Raw genomic sequence first — 18,118 nt, forward strand, 5'->3', positions numbered from 1 at the left:
GGCAATCTTTTTAAGACATGGGAAATAAGTGAGAAATAAAAGTACAGGAAGGACAAAACGGCCTGGTTCTAAGCAGCTCTATTTCTCGTCCTGGAGGTTATACCACGCAGCGCGAAGAGATGGACAAAGTGGAAAGGGAGGAGAGACTTGCGGCGCTAAAGCCGCGGACCAGGCCAGAGTCCTAGATTAAACTACAACTCCCAGAAATCCCGGGCCCCAAAAGGGGCGGCCCAACGAAGTGTGGGCGGGGTCGTCAGAGCGAGCCGGGCGCTTTTCCCGCGAGGAATTCGCAGAGAAGTGGCGGGAGTCGCGGCTATGGAAGCGCAGGAGGAGAAAGAGGCGCAGGTGATGGGGTGGGAGCGGGGCTTGGCGGTCTCCTGGAAACCGCGTCTTTGACCCACCAGCTTCGCCGGCGGCTCTCCTGGGCTCGCCACTTTTACTTTCTTCCTCTGCCTGCTCTGCTGGTCCATCTTTAAGTCCCGCCTTCACGATCTGTGAGCCCCTTCTCTGCTTAAAACTCCTCACCCCCACCTTCCTTCTCCGGCCTTTCGCGCTGGGACTCGCGCTTGAAAAGGGATTGAGGGGCCTTCTGAACCCTTAAAGGGAGTGTGGGACTTCTAAACCCGAACTCACCTTCCAACCAAGCAAGCCTCGCTGTTCCCAGCTGCTTCCTCCTAAATTCTCACCCCTGACCTGCTTCCGCGTCTCGCATCCCAACTCTGGGAGCCTCCTGGCACCGCGGAGCTTGTGGTGTGTTGGAGACCACTCTTCTTTTCCGACTTTGCAGCTGTAATAATGCTTTAGTACCTGCATATTGAGCTTAGAAGTTATTCGAATGATGCAGAATATTAGCCCATACTACGTAGCTTTGGGAAAGGATGTATTGTTTTCTAGTAATTTTGTTCATTTTGCTTGCTCACTTTTTATTTCCTGACATCTGGTATCTCTCTGCCTAGAGACAAGTTAGGATGTGAAGCACTCAATATTCAATGCTAGAATATTGATAGAAAACGTTTACTTTGCTACTAATTACTTGTTGGTCATATTTGCTTTGAGCCATTGTGATAAACAAGGCTTATAAGATTTTTCGCCACCTCTCCCCCTTTTTTCCCTTTGTCTGATTCCCCAGGCATCGTCCCCAGGCCAGGGGTCAAACCCTAGCCACAGCAGCGACCCAAGCTGCTGCAGTGACAGCTTGGGATCCTCAACCCACTGTGCCACAAGGGAACTCCCTAAAATTTGTATACCTTTTAATGGTTAAGGTTGCTGCATGGTTGAAAAAGATATTTGGAGATCATTCCATTCCACAATATGAGGTGAATCCTCGGACAACGGAGATTTTACATCACCTTGCAGAATGCAACAGAGTCCGGGACAGGGATGTCTACCTGGTAATAGAGGACTTGAAACAGAAAGCAAGGGAATATGAATCAGAAGGTGAGATTGATTCCAGAATTTTGGATAAGATAACTAGAGTTAACCAAATTTTATTTTATTTATTTATTTTTTTGTCTTTTTGCCATTTTTTTGGGCCACTTCTGCGGCATATGGAGGTTCCCAGGCTAGGGGTCAAATTGGAGCCATAGCCACTGGCCTACACCAGAGCCGCAGCAGCTTGGGATCGGAGCCGCGTCTGCAACCCACACCACAGCTCACGGCAACGCTGGATCCTTTTTTTTTTTTTTTGTCTTTTTGCCTTTTCTAGGGCCGCTTCCCAAGGCGTATGGAGGTTCCCAGGCTAGGGGTCCAATTGGAGCTGTAGCCGCCGGCCTACGCCAGGGCCATGGCAACACCGGATCCTTAACCCACTGAGCAAGGCCAAGGATGGAACCTGCAACCTCATGGTTCTTAGTCAGATTTGTTAACCACTGAGCCACGATGGGAACTCCAGAGGTAACCAAATTTTATAACACTGAAGTATACACGACTGATTATAATGTAGACTACTTGTTAGTTTTGCTTCTTTACCCAGATTTGTCTTATACTCTTATTACAGTAACTTAAAAAATCATAAATGTTATTATAGTATACATTTTATTGGTACTCTGATAGTAAAACAATAAATACAACTCCTAAAATATGAGTCTAAACTTATTAGCCTTTCACATAAAACATCTTTTGGTCTCTTTCCAGTCTTCATGCTTTAGTTGCAATGAGCCATCAAGACACTTGGGGAGGCAGCCATTAAATGTGACTTGAACAAATCACTGTGTTGCTCTGAGATTGCATGAGAATTTCCCACTGTGCATATGTAGTTTGGAAAAATGTATTCAACACACCCATTGTTTTTATAATACAAACCACAAAAATAAAGATTGACAAAAGCCTTTTTTATAGGTGGGAATATGCAAAAGAGAAAAGAAATGAGACCTACATTTACCCTATACATAAGCAGGTGTATGACATATGTTACATATGATGTTTTGCATGTAGAGCAATCTTTATTGTAATTCTAGTGCTTTTTTCCAGTTTTTTTTTCTTTTTTTTTGCGACACCCACATCATATGGAAGTTCTCAGGCTAGGGGTCGACTTAGAACTGCAGCTGCCAGCCTACGCCACAGCAGTGCAGGATCTGAGCCGCGTCTGTGACCTACACCACAGCTCACAGCAACGCCAGATTCTTAACCCACTGAGCAGGGCCAGGGATCAAACCCACAACCCCATGGTTCCTAGTTGGATTTGTTAACCACTGAGCCATGACACGAACTCCAAAAGTTGATTATTTACTGAAGGTTCAGATGTGGTTATCATTTTTTAACCATAAGATTTTTTTTCTTTTTTTAAAAATATTTGGCCATACCCACAGCATGTGGCAGTTCCAGGGCCAGAATCTGAGGTCTTGGAGAAACAACACCATGTAGTTATGCTGTAGACCACCGGGGATAAGGTATTTTTAAATGAAGCTTTGTACATTTTTTTAGACATAATGCTATTGCACACTTAATAGACTGAAGTATAATGTAAATGTAGCTTTTTTTCCTTCCACATCCCTGCACCATGTGAAAGTTCCCAGGCTAGGGGTTGATTTGGAGCTGCAGCTGTCTGCCTAAGCAACAGCCGCAGGAACAGCGGATCCGAGCCTGTTGCAAATTACACCACAGCTTGTGGAAATGCCGGATCCCTAACCCACTGAGCAAGGCCAGGGATTGAACCTGCATCCTCAGGGGTGCTGTTTTCAGGTTCTTAACCTGCTGAGCCACAAGAACTCCAATGTAAACATGACTTTTATATGCACTGGCAAACAAAAAAACCTAAATAAAGGTGTAAAGGGCAAGGATGTGACTCTTTTGGGTTATTTGCTTTATTGTGGTGATCAGGATCTCAGTTATCTCTGAGGTATGCCTCAATTTATATTTTTCAATCTGAAGTGCATCTTCAGTAGACAACATATAGTTAGATCATGGTGTTTTTTTTCCAGTCTTATCTCTGCCTTTTGGTTGGATTGCTTAATCCATTCCCATTTAATGTTATTGTTGATGTAGTTTGATTTACATCTTCCAGCTTACCTTTTTTTTTTTCCCCGTCTTTTTGCCTTTTCTAGGGCTGCACCCATGGCATATGGAAGTTCCCAGGCTAGGGCTTGAATCAGAGCTGTAGCTGCCAGTCTATGCCACACCCACAGCAACGCTGGATCTGAGCTGCGTCTGTGACCTACACCACAGCTCACGGCAACACTGCATCCTTAACCCGCTGAGCAAGGCCAGGGATCGAACTTGCATCTTCCTGGATACTAGTCAGACTTATTTCTGCTGAGCCATGACAGAACTCCAGTAAATATTTTCTGATGTAACATTTTAATTTCTTCAGTGATTTTTTTAACTTTTTTTTGTTTTTTTCAGTTTTTTTAGTGTTGCTCTCAGGTTTACAAAAAAATCTTACCAGCTTAGCTTCATACTTATACTAGCTTAATTCCAGTGAGAGAGGTATATGTTGCCCCTACCTAGCTCTATTCCTCCCCACCTTTTTTCTGGTATTATTGTTAGATATATTATATCTGATAACATTGTAGACTTAATACTATATTGTTATAATGGTTACTATCTGTAGTCATTTCCTTGCCCTTTACACCTTTATTCCCACCACATCCTTTGTCCTATTTTTAGTATATATATTTACATATATACACATATATAAAAAAACCAACAATATGTTATAAACATTTTGTTGTCATTTTTGGCTGCTCTGCGGCATATGGAGCTCCCAGGCCAGGGATCAGATCTGAGCCACAGTCGAGACCTAAGCCGCAGCTTTGGCAACACTGGATCCCACTGAACTTCTCTGGATTCTGTTGTAAATGCAGTCAGTTCCTTTGGGAGGATGTTGAGAGCTGTTTTATGGCATACTTCTCCCTGCAAACAAAATCTCTGAACTTGTGCTCAAGCTGGGGATGATGGCAAGCTTTCTTCTGGGTGACACCACTGTTGGTGTAGATGGTGAGTGCTTGGTGGAGGGGGCGTGCAGCTCCCTTGTGTTATCATGGCTTGCCTTTCTTAGTGTGGAACCACTACCTCATGAGCCATGGTACAGGCCATTAGGGCTTCAGTATTCTCAGTATACCTTACCCAAGGCAAAGCTTTCCATTCCAAGAGCAATGGTTGAATGGAAGAAGAAATCCTGCACCTCTCAACCACATTTGCCTAGGACTTAATCTCAGCAATCGATAGTTGGTGGCAGGATGAGAAACACCTATTCCTCCCAGAAAGAAAGCCCTCTGATTGAGAACTGGGGGCGGAGGGAGCCCTTTGTCCTAAACAGTGTGGAGTGGAGTCTCTGCTGCTGAGCTAGGAGAGAGGAGGAGAGAATGGTCTTGATTCTAATACCACAAACTCTCACTTTCCTCATTGAATTTTCATAGATTGTCTTGAATAGGTATTTCTTCATTTGCTGTTTGTACTTAGAACCATTTCCAGAAGCTTTAAATAGTTGTGTTTTGTTTTGGGGTTTTGTTTTGTTTTGTTTTGTTTTTACAATTTTCACCAATTTCATTGGAAAGTAGGTCACCAGAACTCATACTGTTATGTTGGAAGTCAAACACCTGGTGGATTGATTTTTGGCAAAGGTAACAAGACAATTTAACAGAGGCAAGAATAGCCTTTTCAATGAATAGTACTGGGCTAGCTAGATATCCATGTGGATAAAAATGAAGTTAAACCCTGCCTCAGATAATATATAAGAATTAACTCAAGGAGTTACCGTTGCGGCTCAGTGGTTAATGAATCTGACTAGGAACCATGAGGTTGCGGGTTCGATCCCAGTGGTTAACGAATCTGACTAGGAACCATGAGGTTGCGGGTTCGATCCCTGGCCTTGCTCAGTGGGTTAGGGATCCAGCATTGCCGTGAGTTGTGGTGTAGGTTGCAGACGCAGCTCAGATCCCTGCGTTGCTGTGGCTCTGGCGTAGGCCGGTGGCTACAGCTCCAATTCGATCCCTAGCCTGGGAACCTCCATATGCCGTGGGAGCAGCCCAAGAAATGGCAAAAAGACCAAAAAAAAAAAAAAAAGAAGAATTAAAATGAATGGAAAACCTAAATGTAAGAGCTAAATCTGAAACTCAGAACACAATCATTAGTCTGTATCTTCATGATCTTGGATTTGGCAATGACTTCTAAGAACACAAGCAACAAAAGAAAAAGTAGGTAAATTGGACATCATCAAAATTAAAACCTTTTGTTCTCAAAGGACCATCAAGTAAATGAAAAGACAATCCACAGAATGAGAGAAAATATTTGCAAATCGTTTATAGGATGAGGAATTTCTATCTGTAACACATAAAGAATTCTTGGAGTTCCCATTGTGCCACAGTGGTTAACGAATCCGACTAGGAACCATGACGTTGCGGGTTTGATCCCTGACCTTTCTCAGTGGGCTAAGGATCTGGTGTTGCTGCGAGCTGTGGTGTAGGTTGCAGACACAGCTCGGATCCTGCATTGCTGTGGCTCTGGCGTAGGCTGGTGGCTACAGCTCTGATTAGACCCCTAGGCTGGGGACTTCCATATGCTGTGGGAAGCAGCCCTAGAAAAGGCAAAAAGACAGGGAAAACAAAAATCTTATGTCTCTGAATAATAGCGATTTTAGACTCAAGGGGAAGTTCCCATTGTGGGTGAGCGGATTAAGAATCTGACGTAGTTTCCATGAGGATGCAGGTTCAATCCCTGGCCTCGCTAAGTGGGTTAAGGATCTGGCATTACCAACAGCTACAGCATGGATCACAGATGCGGCTCAGATTTGATGTGGCTGTGGCTCTGATTTAGGCCTACAGCTGCAGCTCCGATTCAACCCTAGCTGCAGCTCCGATTCAACCCTAGCCTGGGAACTTACATATGCCACAGATGCGTCCATAAAAAGAAAAAAAATGGATGAGGAAAATGAATATACATTTCTCCCAGGAAGATATACAAATGTCTAGTAAGTATAGCATCATTAGCCATCAGGGACATGCAACTCAAAACCACATTCCACTTTACATCTACAAGTATGGCTATAATCAAAAAGATAAATATTAGGAGTTCTCTGGTGGCTCAGCAGGTTGGGGATCTGGTGTGGTGACTGCTGTGGCTCTGGTTGCCGCTGTGGTGCAGGTTTGATCCCTGGCCCAGGAACTTCTGCATGCCATAGGTGTGGCTGTTAAAAAAAAAGACAAATGTTCAGGCCTTATTATCATTTTATTGATCATTATTCAGTTCTTTTAATAATCGCTGCAAAAAGAATAACTTCGTGAAGGTGAAAATGTAGAGAAATTGCAAATTTCATACACTTCTAGTGGGAATGTAAAATTAATAGCTTTGGAAAACAGGCTGACAAGTCTTCAAGCAGTTAACCGTGGAGTTACCATATGACCAGCTGTTCCACTCCTAGGTATATACCCAAGAAAAATGGAAAAATATATTTATATAAAAACCTATACATAGAAATTTTTTTTTTTTTTTTAAGAGCCGTACCTGCGACACATGGAAATTCATAGGCCAGGGACTGAATCACACTTTCAGCTGCTCACCTACACTACCACAGCCACAGCAATGTGGGATCTGAGCCACGTCTGAAACCTACACCACAGCTGATGGCATGGCTAGTTGCTTAAATGCTTTACCCACTGAGTGAGGCCAGGAATCGAACCTGCATCCTCATGGATACTGGTCGGGTTCATGTTATCTGCTGAGCCATGACGGGAACTCCTATATGTAGATGTTTGTAGCGATATTATTCATAATAATGGACCAAATGTGGAAGCACTCAAGGTGTTCATCAGTGAATGAATGGATAAATAAAATATGATAAATCTGTACAATGGAATTAAAAAGGAATGAAATGCTGTTACCTGCTACACCATGGATGAACCCTGAGCTGTTATGTTAAGTGAGAGAAGCCAGTCACAGAGGCCACATACCATATGATATGACATATGAAACATCTAGAATAGGCAAATGAAAAGAGACAGAATATAGATTGTGGTTGTTAGGGCTTCATGGGTTGGGAAGTTTGAAAATGATGAGTTAGGAGTGTGAGATTTTTGGGGTGATGAACATGTTCTGAAATTGTTGGTATTTATGGGTATATAGTAAAAGCCATTGAATTATATACTTTAGATGGGTGGATTATATAATATATGAAAAATTTCAATAAAACTTAAAAATTAAAGCAAAATAAAGATCTTAGTCATCATAGAATTCTTATGTCTTTTCAGCCAAGCATCTTCAAGATCTTCTCATGGAGAGTGTGAACTTTTCCCCCGCCAATCTCTCTAGCGCTGGCTCTAAGTATTTGAATGCTTTGGTTGACAGTGCAGTGGCCCTTGAAACAAAGGATACCTCACTAGCTAGGTAATTCTTGTGACAGTTTTAGTTTCTGCAGTTGCATATGCTATAAGTTATTGACCTAAGGAGCTTTTTTTCTCGGATAATTCTATATAGGAAATTAACAATATGTTAGAAACCCTGAATTTTGTTAACTCCTTATCATTGCTAGTGAGTATGTGTAATTCACTCAGGTAAACCTGGTGTTAGTTAAATTGTAATCTTTTCTTTCAGGATTAGATATGTGAGGTTGATTCTCATGTATATTTGAAAAGGGATTAGGTATCACATTGTTCCTTGTGAAAAATAAGAAAAGCAGTAGGCTAAAACATCTGGTTGAGCATAGTGAGTTTTGGTTACGTCCCTACCCTACTGGAAAGAGTAGGTTAAAGAACTTCATTTGGAGTTCCCATTGTAGTTCAGCGGGTTAAGAATCTGACTAGTATCCATGAGATGTGGGTTCAATCTCTGGCCTCACTCAGTGGGTTAAGGATCTGGCTCTGTCGTTGCTGTGTGGTGTAGGTCACAGATGGGGTCCTGATCCCACCTTGCTGTGGCTGTGGTGTAGGCCAGCAGCTGCAGCTCTGATTTGATCTGTAGCCTGGGAACTTCCATAGGCCGCAGGTGTGGCCCTAAAAAGACCAATAAATAAATAAATAAATACCTTCATTCTTTGTAACAGGCATCTCACCTATATCATGACATTATTCTTCTAACAACCTTAAGAGGAAGCTGAGGTTCAGGAGGGGTGGGTTGAATAATTTCTCTGAGCTAGTAGATGGCAGAGTTGGGATTCAAACCCAGTCTGACTCCAAAGTCCATAGGACTATCACTGGTGCCTGCATCTTAACTAAGACTACCACTCCAATTTATAATCAGAAAACTATGTAGCTGTTCTGCTTAAGGGGGTGAAACAAGGGCATGGAATATATATGTGTGTGTGTGTGCGTGCACGCATGAACAGTTGAGTTTTAGGTATAAGATCATGTAGGGTCTTATGGTAGCAGAAACCTAGAACTAAGAAATCTATAAGTCAATTCAGCAGGTACCAAATACTAATTGTATACTAGGCATATAGTATATATATATAATATGTAACTCTCTCTTTTTTTTTTTGCTTTTTAGGGCCACGCTGGCAACATATGGAAGTTTCCAGGCTAGGGATCTAATTGGAGCTACAGCTGCCAGCCCACGCCACAGCCACAGCAACGCCAGATCTGAGACAAGTTTGCAACCTACACCACATTCACGGCAACACCAGATCCTTAACCCACTGAGCAAGGCCAGGGATAGAACCCACAACCTCATGGTTCCTAGTCAGATTTGTTTCCACTTCGCCAAGATGGGAACTCCTACATATAACTCTATATAAAACTCTCTATCTTCCCCCCTTCCCTCTTTCTCTCTCTCTCTACGTGTGTGTGTGCGTGCGTACATGCGCGCGCACGCCCACATAGGCTCTGTGGAGCAGAAATGAACAGAATAATAAATGCCAGTCTCTGCTCAAGGTAAATTAAGGGAGATGAGCATGTAAAATTGTAACTTAGTTTGAAGTCTGCCATAGTACAAGAAAATACAAGTGGTAGCACGGAAGCACAGAGAAAGGGGTAGTGTGTTCTAGGGTAGGAGTCTTATTTGAGTTTTGAAAGACAAATGGAAATTTTCCAACTGAAGAGTCTTTCAGGCAATGAGAACACCATGTAAAATATCAAGAGTATGCAATATCTTGGTTAAAGATGAATACCCCATATAGAAACAAAATCATTTTTAGAAATGAGGAATAGTTGTAATTACTGTCCTTAATGTTCATCTATGTGACCAGAGTCTTCTTTTAGTTTTATCCCTGCAGTGAATGATTTGACCTCTGATCTTTTTCGCACCAAATCCAAAAATGAAGAAATCCAGCTTGAACTGGGAAAACTGGAGAAAAATCTAACTGCAGCTTTAGTATTAGAAAAATGTCTACGAGAGTAAGTAAATTAGTTGGAAATGGTGACAATGTTTATTATAAAGGCAATAACAGGACACTGTAAGATTTAGTTTTGGCAATAGATATGATTTAAAACAACACCTTAGGAAATGGGAAGATAAAACGTTTTTATTGTGGGTTTTTTCTTTTGGCTGTACCTGTGGCATATGGAAGTTCCTGGGCCAAGGTTCAAACCTGAGCCCCAGCTGTGACCTGAGCCATAGCTGTGGCAATGCTGAATCCTTAACCTGCTGCGCCACAGCAGGAGCTCCAATAAATTTTTTTTTAAGTAGGAAGTGACGTGGGTGAAGGTAGGAGAGGTTGGGTATGTACTTTTAGCCTTTACTTTATACTGTTTATTACTTTTTTCCCTCTTTTCTACAAATAATGTTTTTGATTTTCAAAGTGTATGTGAATTTTTTTAACTGATAAACCATAGTGCAACTTAAAGTCACATTATATTTTGTCTCCCTTTCTTACTCTGGTATCCCTCTTGATGTTGTGGACCTTCTTCAGGGCCCTGTAGCCCCAGAGACTAGACGCTGTGGATGGGGAGTATGTATATACACAAGTAATTTGGTTGTGTGTAAATTTTCCAACAAATATTGGCTATGTATATACAAAACCCTGCATCATGTCACATTTAGACGAGAGGCCTCTGGGACCTCTTTAGGATCTGCTAAATCACTTTTTTCTTTTTCTTTTTCTTTTCTTTTTTTTTTTTTTGTCCTTTTGCTTTTTCTAGGGCCACTCCTGCGGCATATGGAGGTTCCCAGGCTAGGGGTCTAATCAGAGCTGTAGCCGCTGGCCTATGCCAGAGCCACAGCAATGTGGGATTTGAGCTGCGTCTGCAACCTATACCATAGCTTACGGCATTGCCGGATCCTTAACCCACTGAGCAAGGCCAGGGATTGAACCCACAACTTCATGGTTCCTAGTCGGATTCGTTAACCACTGAGCCACGACAGGAGCTCCGCTAAGTCAATTTTTTAAGCAGCAGATCTACTTTGTTAAAGAATACTTGCCAGAGTTCCCTTCATAGCTCAGCGGTTTACAAACCCAACTAGGATCCATGAGGATTCGGGTTCGATCCCTGGCCTTGCTCAGTGGGTTAAGGATCCGGCAATGCCGTAAGCTATGGTATAGGTTGCAGAGGCGGCTTGGATCCTTCGTGGCTGTGGCGTAGGCCAGCAGCTGTAGCTCCGATTCTACCCCTAGCCTGGGAACTTCATATGCTACGGGTGTGGCTCCCTCTTCCCCCCAAAAAGAATAATTGCCATAGGAAAAAAAGAAAGAAAAAAAGAATTTAAAAATAATAAATTTTAAAAAAGAAGCATTGGCATAGATTAATCTTAAAATGATTCAGCATTCGTTGAGAAAAATCCCAGGTGGCAACATGGAGGGAGGGCAAGATGACCTAGAAGAATGCACTGAAGCATTCAGGGTTATAAGATTTATGGTAGAAAAGCCATCAGGTATGTTATCTGCTCTTGGCTAATCGAGAGTTGAATCCAAAACATAATAGAGTTTCTTTTTTATAATAATCTCATCGAGAAGAAAATATCCTCAACTTTACTTTTTAAAGGGATCTGAAGAAGGCAGAGTTGCATCTGTCCATGGAAAGAGCCAAAGTTGACAATCGTCTTCAGAACATGGACTTCCTAAAAGCCAAGGCAGAGGAGTTCAGATCTGGAATTAGAGTTGCAGAGGTTTGTATGGAGGGCTGAGTGTATTTAGCTCTTTTCAGACTTCTTTTTCACTTTCATCCTCACAATGAGGCAGTATTATTTTTCCCTTTTTATGACAAAGGAACTGCAGAGAAAATAGGTAACTTGCCCAGGGTTATACAGCTACTTAGCAGCAGATGGCAGTTCAAATGCAGGCAGCCAGGCCCTGAAGCTCAGTGTTTTAAGCACTGTACTCATCTTGTCACAAATCTCTGACTGTCTGAAATGATTGACATACAACCTAAAAATGCTTAGAAGCAGGTATAGTTTTTCATTCTTGTTTTGTAGCTTCTTCTTTTTTTTTTTTTCCTTTTTAGAGCCACACTTGCAGCATATGGAGATTCTTAGGTTAGGGGTCCAATCGGAGCTACAGCTGCCAGCCTATGCCACAGCCACAGCAACACAGGATCCAAGCCGCGTCTGCAACCTACACCACAGCTCACAGCAATGCTGGATCCTTAACCCACTGAATGAGGCCAGGGATTGAACCTGTAACCTCATGGTTCCTAGTCGGATTTGTTTACACTGCACCACAACGGGAGCTCCTGTAGCTTCTCTTTTATGGTGTTAAATATTGAAGATGTTTTATGATGGTCACAGGCAAAATAATTTTTTAAACTGAACTCCCTTTTTTTTCATTGTAGAAGCAACTTTCAGCCAGGGGAATGGATGCTTCTCTGTCTCATCAGTCACTGGTAGCACTTTCAGAGGTAAGCTGACTTTAACCCAGTTTAATTTTCTTTAAAATATTAGTGCAGGGCTTCCCTAAAGGTCTAGTGGTTAGGATGTGGCACCTTCACCATTGCAGCACAGGTTCCATCTGGGAAGTGAGATCGCACAGTCAAAAAAATAAATAAAAATTGGGGCACAATCTGCTTTTTCATTTGTTTCTTTCTGTGGATCTTTATTCAGTGATGATCTGGTTTTTTTCCCTTTACCTCTGTACTTTATGTTCACCAATATTTATATCTTTATTACTGGTTTAGCTATAATTTTCTTGCAATTGTTTGATTTCCTTTACTTATTGCTATATGCTTGGAACTCCTTGCTGGAGTCAGTTATATGTTATTGATTTATTTATTGAACACATGTATCAAGAGACTACATGCTGACCATGTAGGTCCTCCTCTTTCTTCTCTTTCAGTATATAGCAAAAAAAACAGGCCCCAAACTCCTAGAGGGTGCAATTCTGGGGCTTTAGGTTGTATAAAGGTTCTATCTATTTTTGTGGCAAGAGGGAGAAACAAGGGGTCTTGTGTTTTGTTTTGTCCTTTGATTTTTGGACTCTAAAATTGACAGTTCATAAACATGTATGTCAGTTATTCCCTGATATTCTGATTCCTCTTAATCACGTTATTTTGTATTTCTAGGCAGCACACTTAAAATCTTATTCTTCATAAATGGGAGGATAACTTTCCTGTTTTCGCACCTTATAAGAATTGTTTCCTTTGGTAGCCATTTATCTCTGAAGCTCTTTATTTGTTACATTATTTTAAATATCCTAATGTTAATGCTTTGTCATAATAAACGTGACAAATAAAATTTCGGAAATGGGCAGTGTTGAAATTTCCCTGGTGGGTCAGCAGACTAAGGATCCAGAGTTGTCATTGCTGTGGCTAGTGTAGCTGCTGTGGCACATGTTCAATCCCTGGCCTGGGGACTTCTGCATATCACAGGTGCAGCCAAAAAAAGAAAGAAAAAAAAAAAGAAATGGGCAGTGTTTAGTTACATTTTGAATACCCCTATTACTCTATAACTCTGTGGGTTTTGTTTTGTTTTTTTAAACCTCCAGAAACTGGCAGAACTAAAACAACAGACTATGCCTTTGAAGAAAAAATTGGAGTCCTATTTAGATTTGATGCCGGTAATTATTTTTATGAATAATTCTTCTCCTCCAGTTTTCCCCAAGGGCAATAAACGATCATGAAAATGCTGGGTCCATGTTTAAGGGTTTAAAGTCTGTGCTGAAACTCATCATTGTATGTACATTGGATATACTTTCTATAAGGTTTTTTGTGTTTTGAAAATGATTGTTAGTTTTTTTCGCCTTGCGTCCCTGTTGAAGCAACATAATCTTTCCTTATTTTATTTTCCTTAAGAATCCATCTCTCGCTCAGGTGAAAATTGAAGAAGCAAAGCGAGAATTAGTAAGTAGTTCCATTTTTTTCCTTCAGATTTTTAAAAAATAAATGCTGACATAACTTGTTAGAAATGGCAGGAAAGATAAAGGCAGAGACGGGAGCAATGAGATCTCAAGCAGGTTTATCAATTAACAGAGTGGCTGGGAGCACTGAGCAGAGAGAACTTAGGCTCCCTGCAGCTTACAGAGCAGCTAGTTATATAGGGAAAGGGGTATTTTCTATTTTTTTTTCTTTTTAGGGTTACACCCATGGCACGTGGAAGTTCCCAGGCTAGGGGTTGAATCAGAGCTACAACACAGTCACAGCAGCACAGGAACCAAGCCACATTTCGACCTACACCACAGCTCATGGCAATGCCAGATCCTTAACCCACTGAGCAAGGCCAGGGATCGAATCCACATCCTCATGGATCCTAGTCAGTTTTGTTAACCCCTGAGTCACAAGAGAATTCCTGGTAATTTCTATTTTTTTTTAATTTAATGATTTTTATTTTTTTCCATTATAGCTGGTTTACAGTGTTCCGTCAATTTTCTACTGTAGAGCAAGGTGACCCAGTCACACATACATATATACATTCCTTTTTCTAACATTATCATGCTCTATCACAAGTGACTACATATAGTCCCCAGTGTTATACAGCAGTATCTCATTGCTTATCCATTCCAAAGGCAATAATTTGCATCTATTAACCCCAAGTTCCCAGTCCATCCCACTCCCTTCCCCTCCCCCTTGGCAACCACAAGTCTGTTCTCCATGTCCATGATTTTCTTTTCTGTGGAAAGGTTCATTTGTGCCATATATTAGATTCCAGATATAAGTGATACCATATGGTATTTGTCTTTCTCTTTCTGACTTACTTCACTTAGTATGAGAGTCTCTATTTCCATGCATTATTTTGTTCGTTTTTATGGCTGAGTAGTATTCCATTATGTATATACACCACATGTTCTTAATCCATTCATGTGTAGATAAATGGACCTTTAGGTTGTTTCTATGTCTTGCCTATTGTGAATAGTGCTGCAGTGAACACACGGGTGCATGTATCTTTCTCAAGGAAAGTTTTGTCGGGTTATACACCCTAGAGTGGGATTGCTGGGTCATATGGTAGTTCTATATATAGTTTTCTGAGGTACCTCCATACTGTTTTCTATAGTGGTTGTACCAGTTTACATTCCCACCAACAGTGCAAGAGGCTTCCCTTTTCTCCACACACTCTCCAGCATTTGTTATTTGTGGACTTATTAATGGTGGCCATTCTGCCAGGTGTGAGGTGGTACTTCATAGTAGTTTTGGTTTGCATTTCTCTAATAATCAGTAATGTTGAGCATTTTTTTATGTGCTTCTTGGCCATCTGTATATGTTCTTTGGAGAAATGTCTATTCAGGTCTTTTGCCCATTTTTCAATTGGGTTGTTGTCTTCTTTGCTATCCAGTTGTGTAAATTGTTTGTGTATATTACAGATTAAGCCCTTGCCTTAATCTTTTTTTTTTTGTCTTTTTGTTGTTGCTATTTCTTGGGCCGCTCCTGCGGCATATGGAGGTTCCCAGGCTAGGGGTTGAATTGGAGCTGTAGCCACCGGCCTACGCCAGAGCCACAGCAACGCGGGATCCGAGCCGCGTCGGCAACCTACACCACAGCTCACGGCAACGCCGGATCGTCAACCCACTGAGCAAGGGCAGGGACGAACCCGCAACCTCATGGTTCCTGGTCGGATTCATTAACCACTGCGCCACGACGGGAACTCCCCTTGTCTTTATCTTGTTGCATCCTTTGAACTGGTAGTTTCTATTTTTAACACATTCTATTTTTAGCACAGTTTGGGATAGCTTAAGAAACAGGGAAGATACAAGTTATGTTGCTACAATTAAATAGTTTCTCCAGCTATTTTTGTTTTGAAGGTTTGTATTTCATGAGGTTCTTTTCTTCCAAGGCCTCTGGCTTTTGCCACATTTTAGTTCTTTTCCACCTTACAGTTACCACCTAACATAACTAAAGCTCCCTTCCTCCTCTTTCTTTCCTTCCTACTCAGGGGTAAACCAAAGTCTCAAAATTGCTGTGTTTCATTCTCATGCATCTTTTAATATTCTTTTGATATATATGTATATTGCCTTTGATAAAAACATATATGTTGGGAGTTACCTTGTGGTGCAGCAGGTTAAGGATCCGACCTTGTCACTGCAGTGGCCTTGGTTGCTGCTGTGGCATGGGTTCAGTCCCTGGCCTAGGAATTTCCACATGCTGTGAGTGCAGCCGAAAAAATATAGTGGTCTTTGAAATTTTTGTATGTGTTTTCCTGGGTGGAAAAGGGGAGTTGAGAGATAGAATATTCCAGGCAAAAGGCATTAGCAGAAACATAAGAGCTGAAAAATGGAGGACTTTTCCAAGCTTTGGCAGTCCAGCTGCTTAGGAGGATACTGTGGAAGATAGGGCTGAGAAAGAGCAACTGGTTTATGAGATAAAGAACCTTCAGTATAAAGATGGTTGAACTTCGGGGCTGTAGTGGACCACTGAAAGTTTCTGTGTTTGTTTTGCTTTGCTTTTCAGGGCCACACCTGCAGCATATGAAAGTTCCCAGGCTAGGGGTCCAATCAGAGCTGCAGCTGCTGGCCTACATCACAGCCACAGCAACCTGGGATCTGAGCCATGTCTGCAACCTACACCACAGCTCACAGCAATGCCAGATCCTTAACCCACTGAGCGAGGCCAGGGATTGAACCTGCATCCTCATGGATACTAGTTGGGTTTGTAACCAACCGAGCCACAATGGGAACTCACTCCTTGTTTTTAAGCTAAAGAGATATGTGATCAAGGTTATGCTTTGGATCAGGCCAGGACTTTTAAGAAGATTTTTCTGGGAGTTCCCATCGTGGTACAGCGGAAACGAAACCGACTAGGAACCATGAGGTTGTGAGTTCGATCCTTGGCCTCGATCAGTGGGTTAAGGATCCAGAGTTGCTGTGGTGTAGGTCGAAGATGTGGCTCGGATCTGGCATTGCTATGGCTGTGGCATAGGCCGGCAACTACAGCTCTGATTGGATCCCTAGCCTGGGAACCTCCATATGCCACAGGTGCGGCCCTAATAAGACAAAAGAAAAAAAAAAAAGATTTTTCTGGAATCAATGTAAAGGGTGGATTACAGAAGGGAGAAAGAAATTTGCAGAAACCAGTTGGCCTATTTAGGCCAGATGAGAAGTAATGAAAACAGTGGTGATGCGATTGGAAAAGAGTGATGAGAGGCATTGTAGAAGCATGTTGTTTGAGGGGTAAAGGTCAGAAAAAAATCTATTCATGTATCATTGCATTCATTCATCTCATTTTTTCCCCCTTTAGATGTTTATTAGAATCAGGAGTCTGAAAATTTGGGGGTTTGGGAAGGTGGGGAGGGATGTAAAGCAAGAAATATGCCAGAGCATATTTAATGTTCCTAACGGTATTTTTATTTTTTTATTTATTTAATTTTTTTTTTTTTTGGTCTTTTTAGGGCCGAGACTGCAGTATATGGAGGTTCCCAGGCTAGAGGTCCAGTCGGAGCTGTAGCTGCCAGTCTACGCCACAGCCACAGCAATGCCAGATCCGAGCCTCGTCTGTGACCTAACACCACAGCCACAGCAACACCCGGATCTTTAACCCACTGAGCGAGGCCAGGGATCAAACCCGAAACCTCATGGTTCCTAGTCAGATTCCTAGTCAGATTCGTTTCCACTGTGCCACACGGGAGCGCCCATAATGGTATTTTTTAAAATTGTCCATTTAAATGTTTTTCCTTTTTGCTTTCTTTATTTTAAATGACATGAGAAGTTAGAACACCTTTTTTAATGTCCTTATTTATAATATTTCTGATGTTTCTTTTTTTCCTGTAGGACACAATTGAAGCTGAACTTACAAAGAAAGTAAACATGATGGAACTGTGACCAAAGCCAAATAAATTTCATCTTTCTTAACACAGTAAATTGAATAGGACTTTAAAGAATTATTTCGCCATAGCATTCTTTAATAACTTAATTTCTGTGTTCTTTGATGAGATAATAATGTCATTATTGATAGGATAGTGGTTTCTGGTTGTGTATTGCATTCTTATGCCCAAATACATCGTTTTCATTTCAAAAACATTAGTTTTCTGTGTTGGTGGTAGTTAAACATCTTTCAGTAGTTCTCTTAGGTGAATAAACATCATGCAGTTCTTGCAATGGCTCATCAGGTCAGCTAAGTGAAAGGGGAGTGTCCTTTAGTTATTTTTCTCCCCCCAACCAGGATTTGCTGTCATTCTTTCACCTGCCTACCTCCAAATGTTAATATATACAGGAATTTAGTTTCTGAAAAAGATGACCCTTTAAATCAATATTAGAAAGATAGAATAATTCAACACATGATGGAGACCTATATATACTTCACACTTTATGTCAGGAAAATTCCTAGAAATCAAAGATTTAAATATATATGCATTTTTTAAAAGATAACAAAAGAAATCATGGAGGAGTTTTCATGTTTTG

At 41.5% G+C, this 18,118-nt stretch overlaps 1 protein-coding gene across 3 annotated transcripts; it reads left to right on the forward strand.

The window, feature by feature from the left end:
- Positions 1 to 234: 234 nt before the first annotated feature.
- Positions 235 to 17,598, forward strand: HAUS1 (HAUS augmin like complex subunit 1). Of its 3 annotated transcripts, none has more exons than XM_047764145.1 (9): positions 235 to 345; positions 1,263 to 1,437; positions 7,683 to 7,818; positions 9,627 to 9,761; positions 11,346 to 11,469; positions 12,132 to 12,197; positions 13,280 to 13,351; positions 13,587 to 13,634; positions 17,489 to 17,598. In XM_047764145.1, exons 1-9 carry the CDS (start codon positions 316 to 318, stop codon positions 17,537 to 17,539), a joined length of 837 nt encoding a protein of 278 aa, XP_047620101.1. In that variant the 5' UTR covers positions 235 to 315; the 3' UTR covers positions 17,540 to 17,598. The 3 variants fall into 3 exon arrangements, with proteins under 3 accessions (XP_047620101.1, XP_047620109.1, XP_047620106.1); XM_047764150.1 differs by having other exon boundaries at positions 244 to 345; positions 1,357 to 1,437; XM_047764153.1 differs by lacking the exon at positions 1,263 to 1,437.
- Positions 17,599 to 18,118: the final 520 nt, after the last annotated feature.

Source organism: Phacochoerus africanus, chromosome 2 (assembly GCF_016906955.1).
Source record: "Phacochoerus africanus isolate WHEZ1 chromosome 2, ROS_Pafr_v1, whole genome shotgun sequence".
Taxonomy (NCBI): Eukaryota; Metazoa; Chordata; class Mammalia; order Artiodactyla; family Suidae; genus Phacochoerus; species Phacochoerus africanus.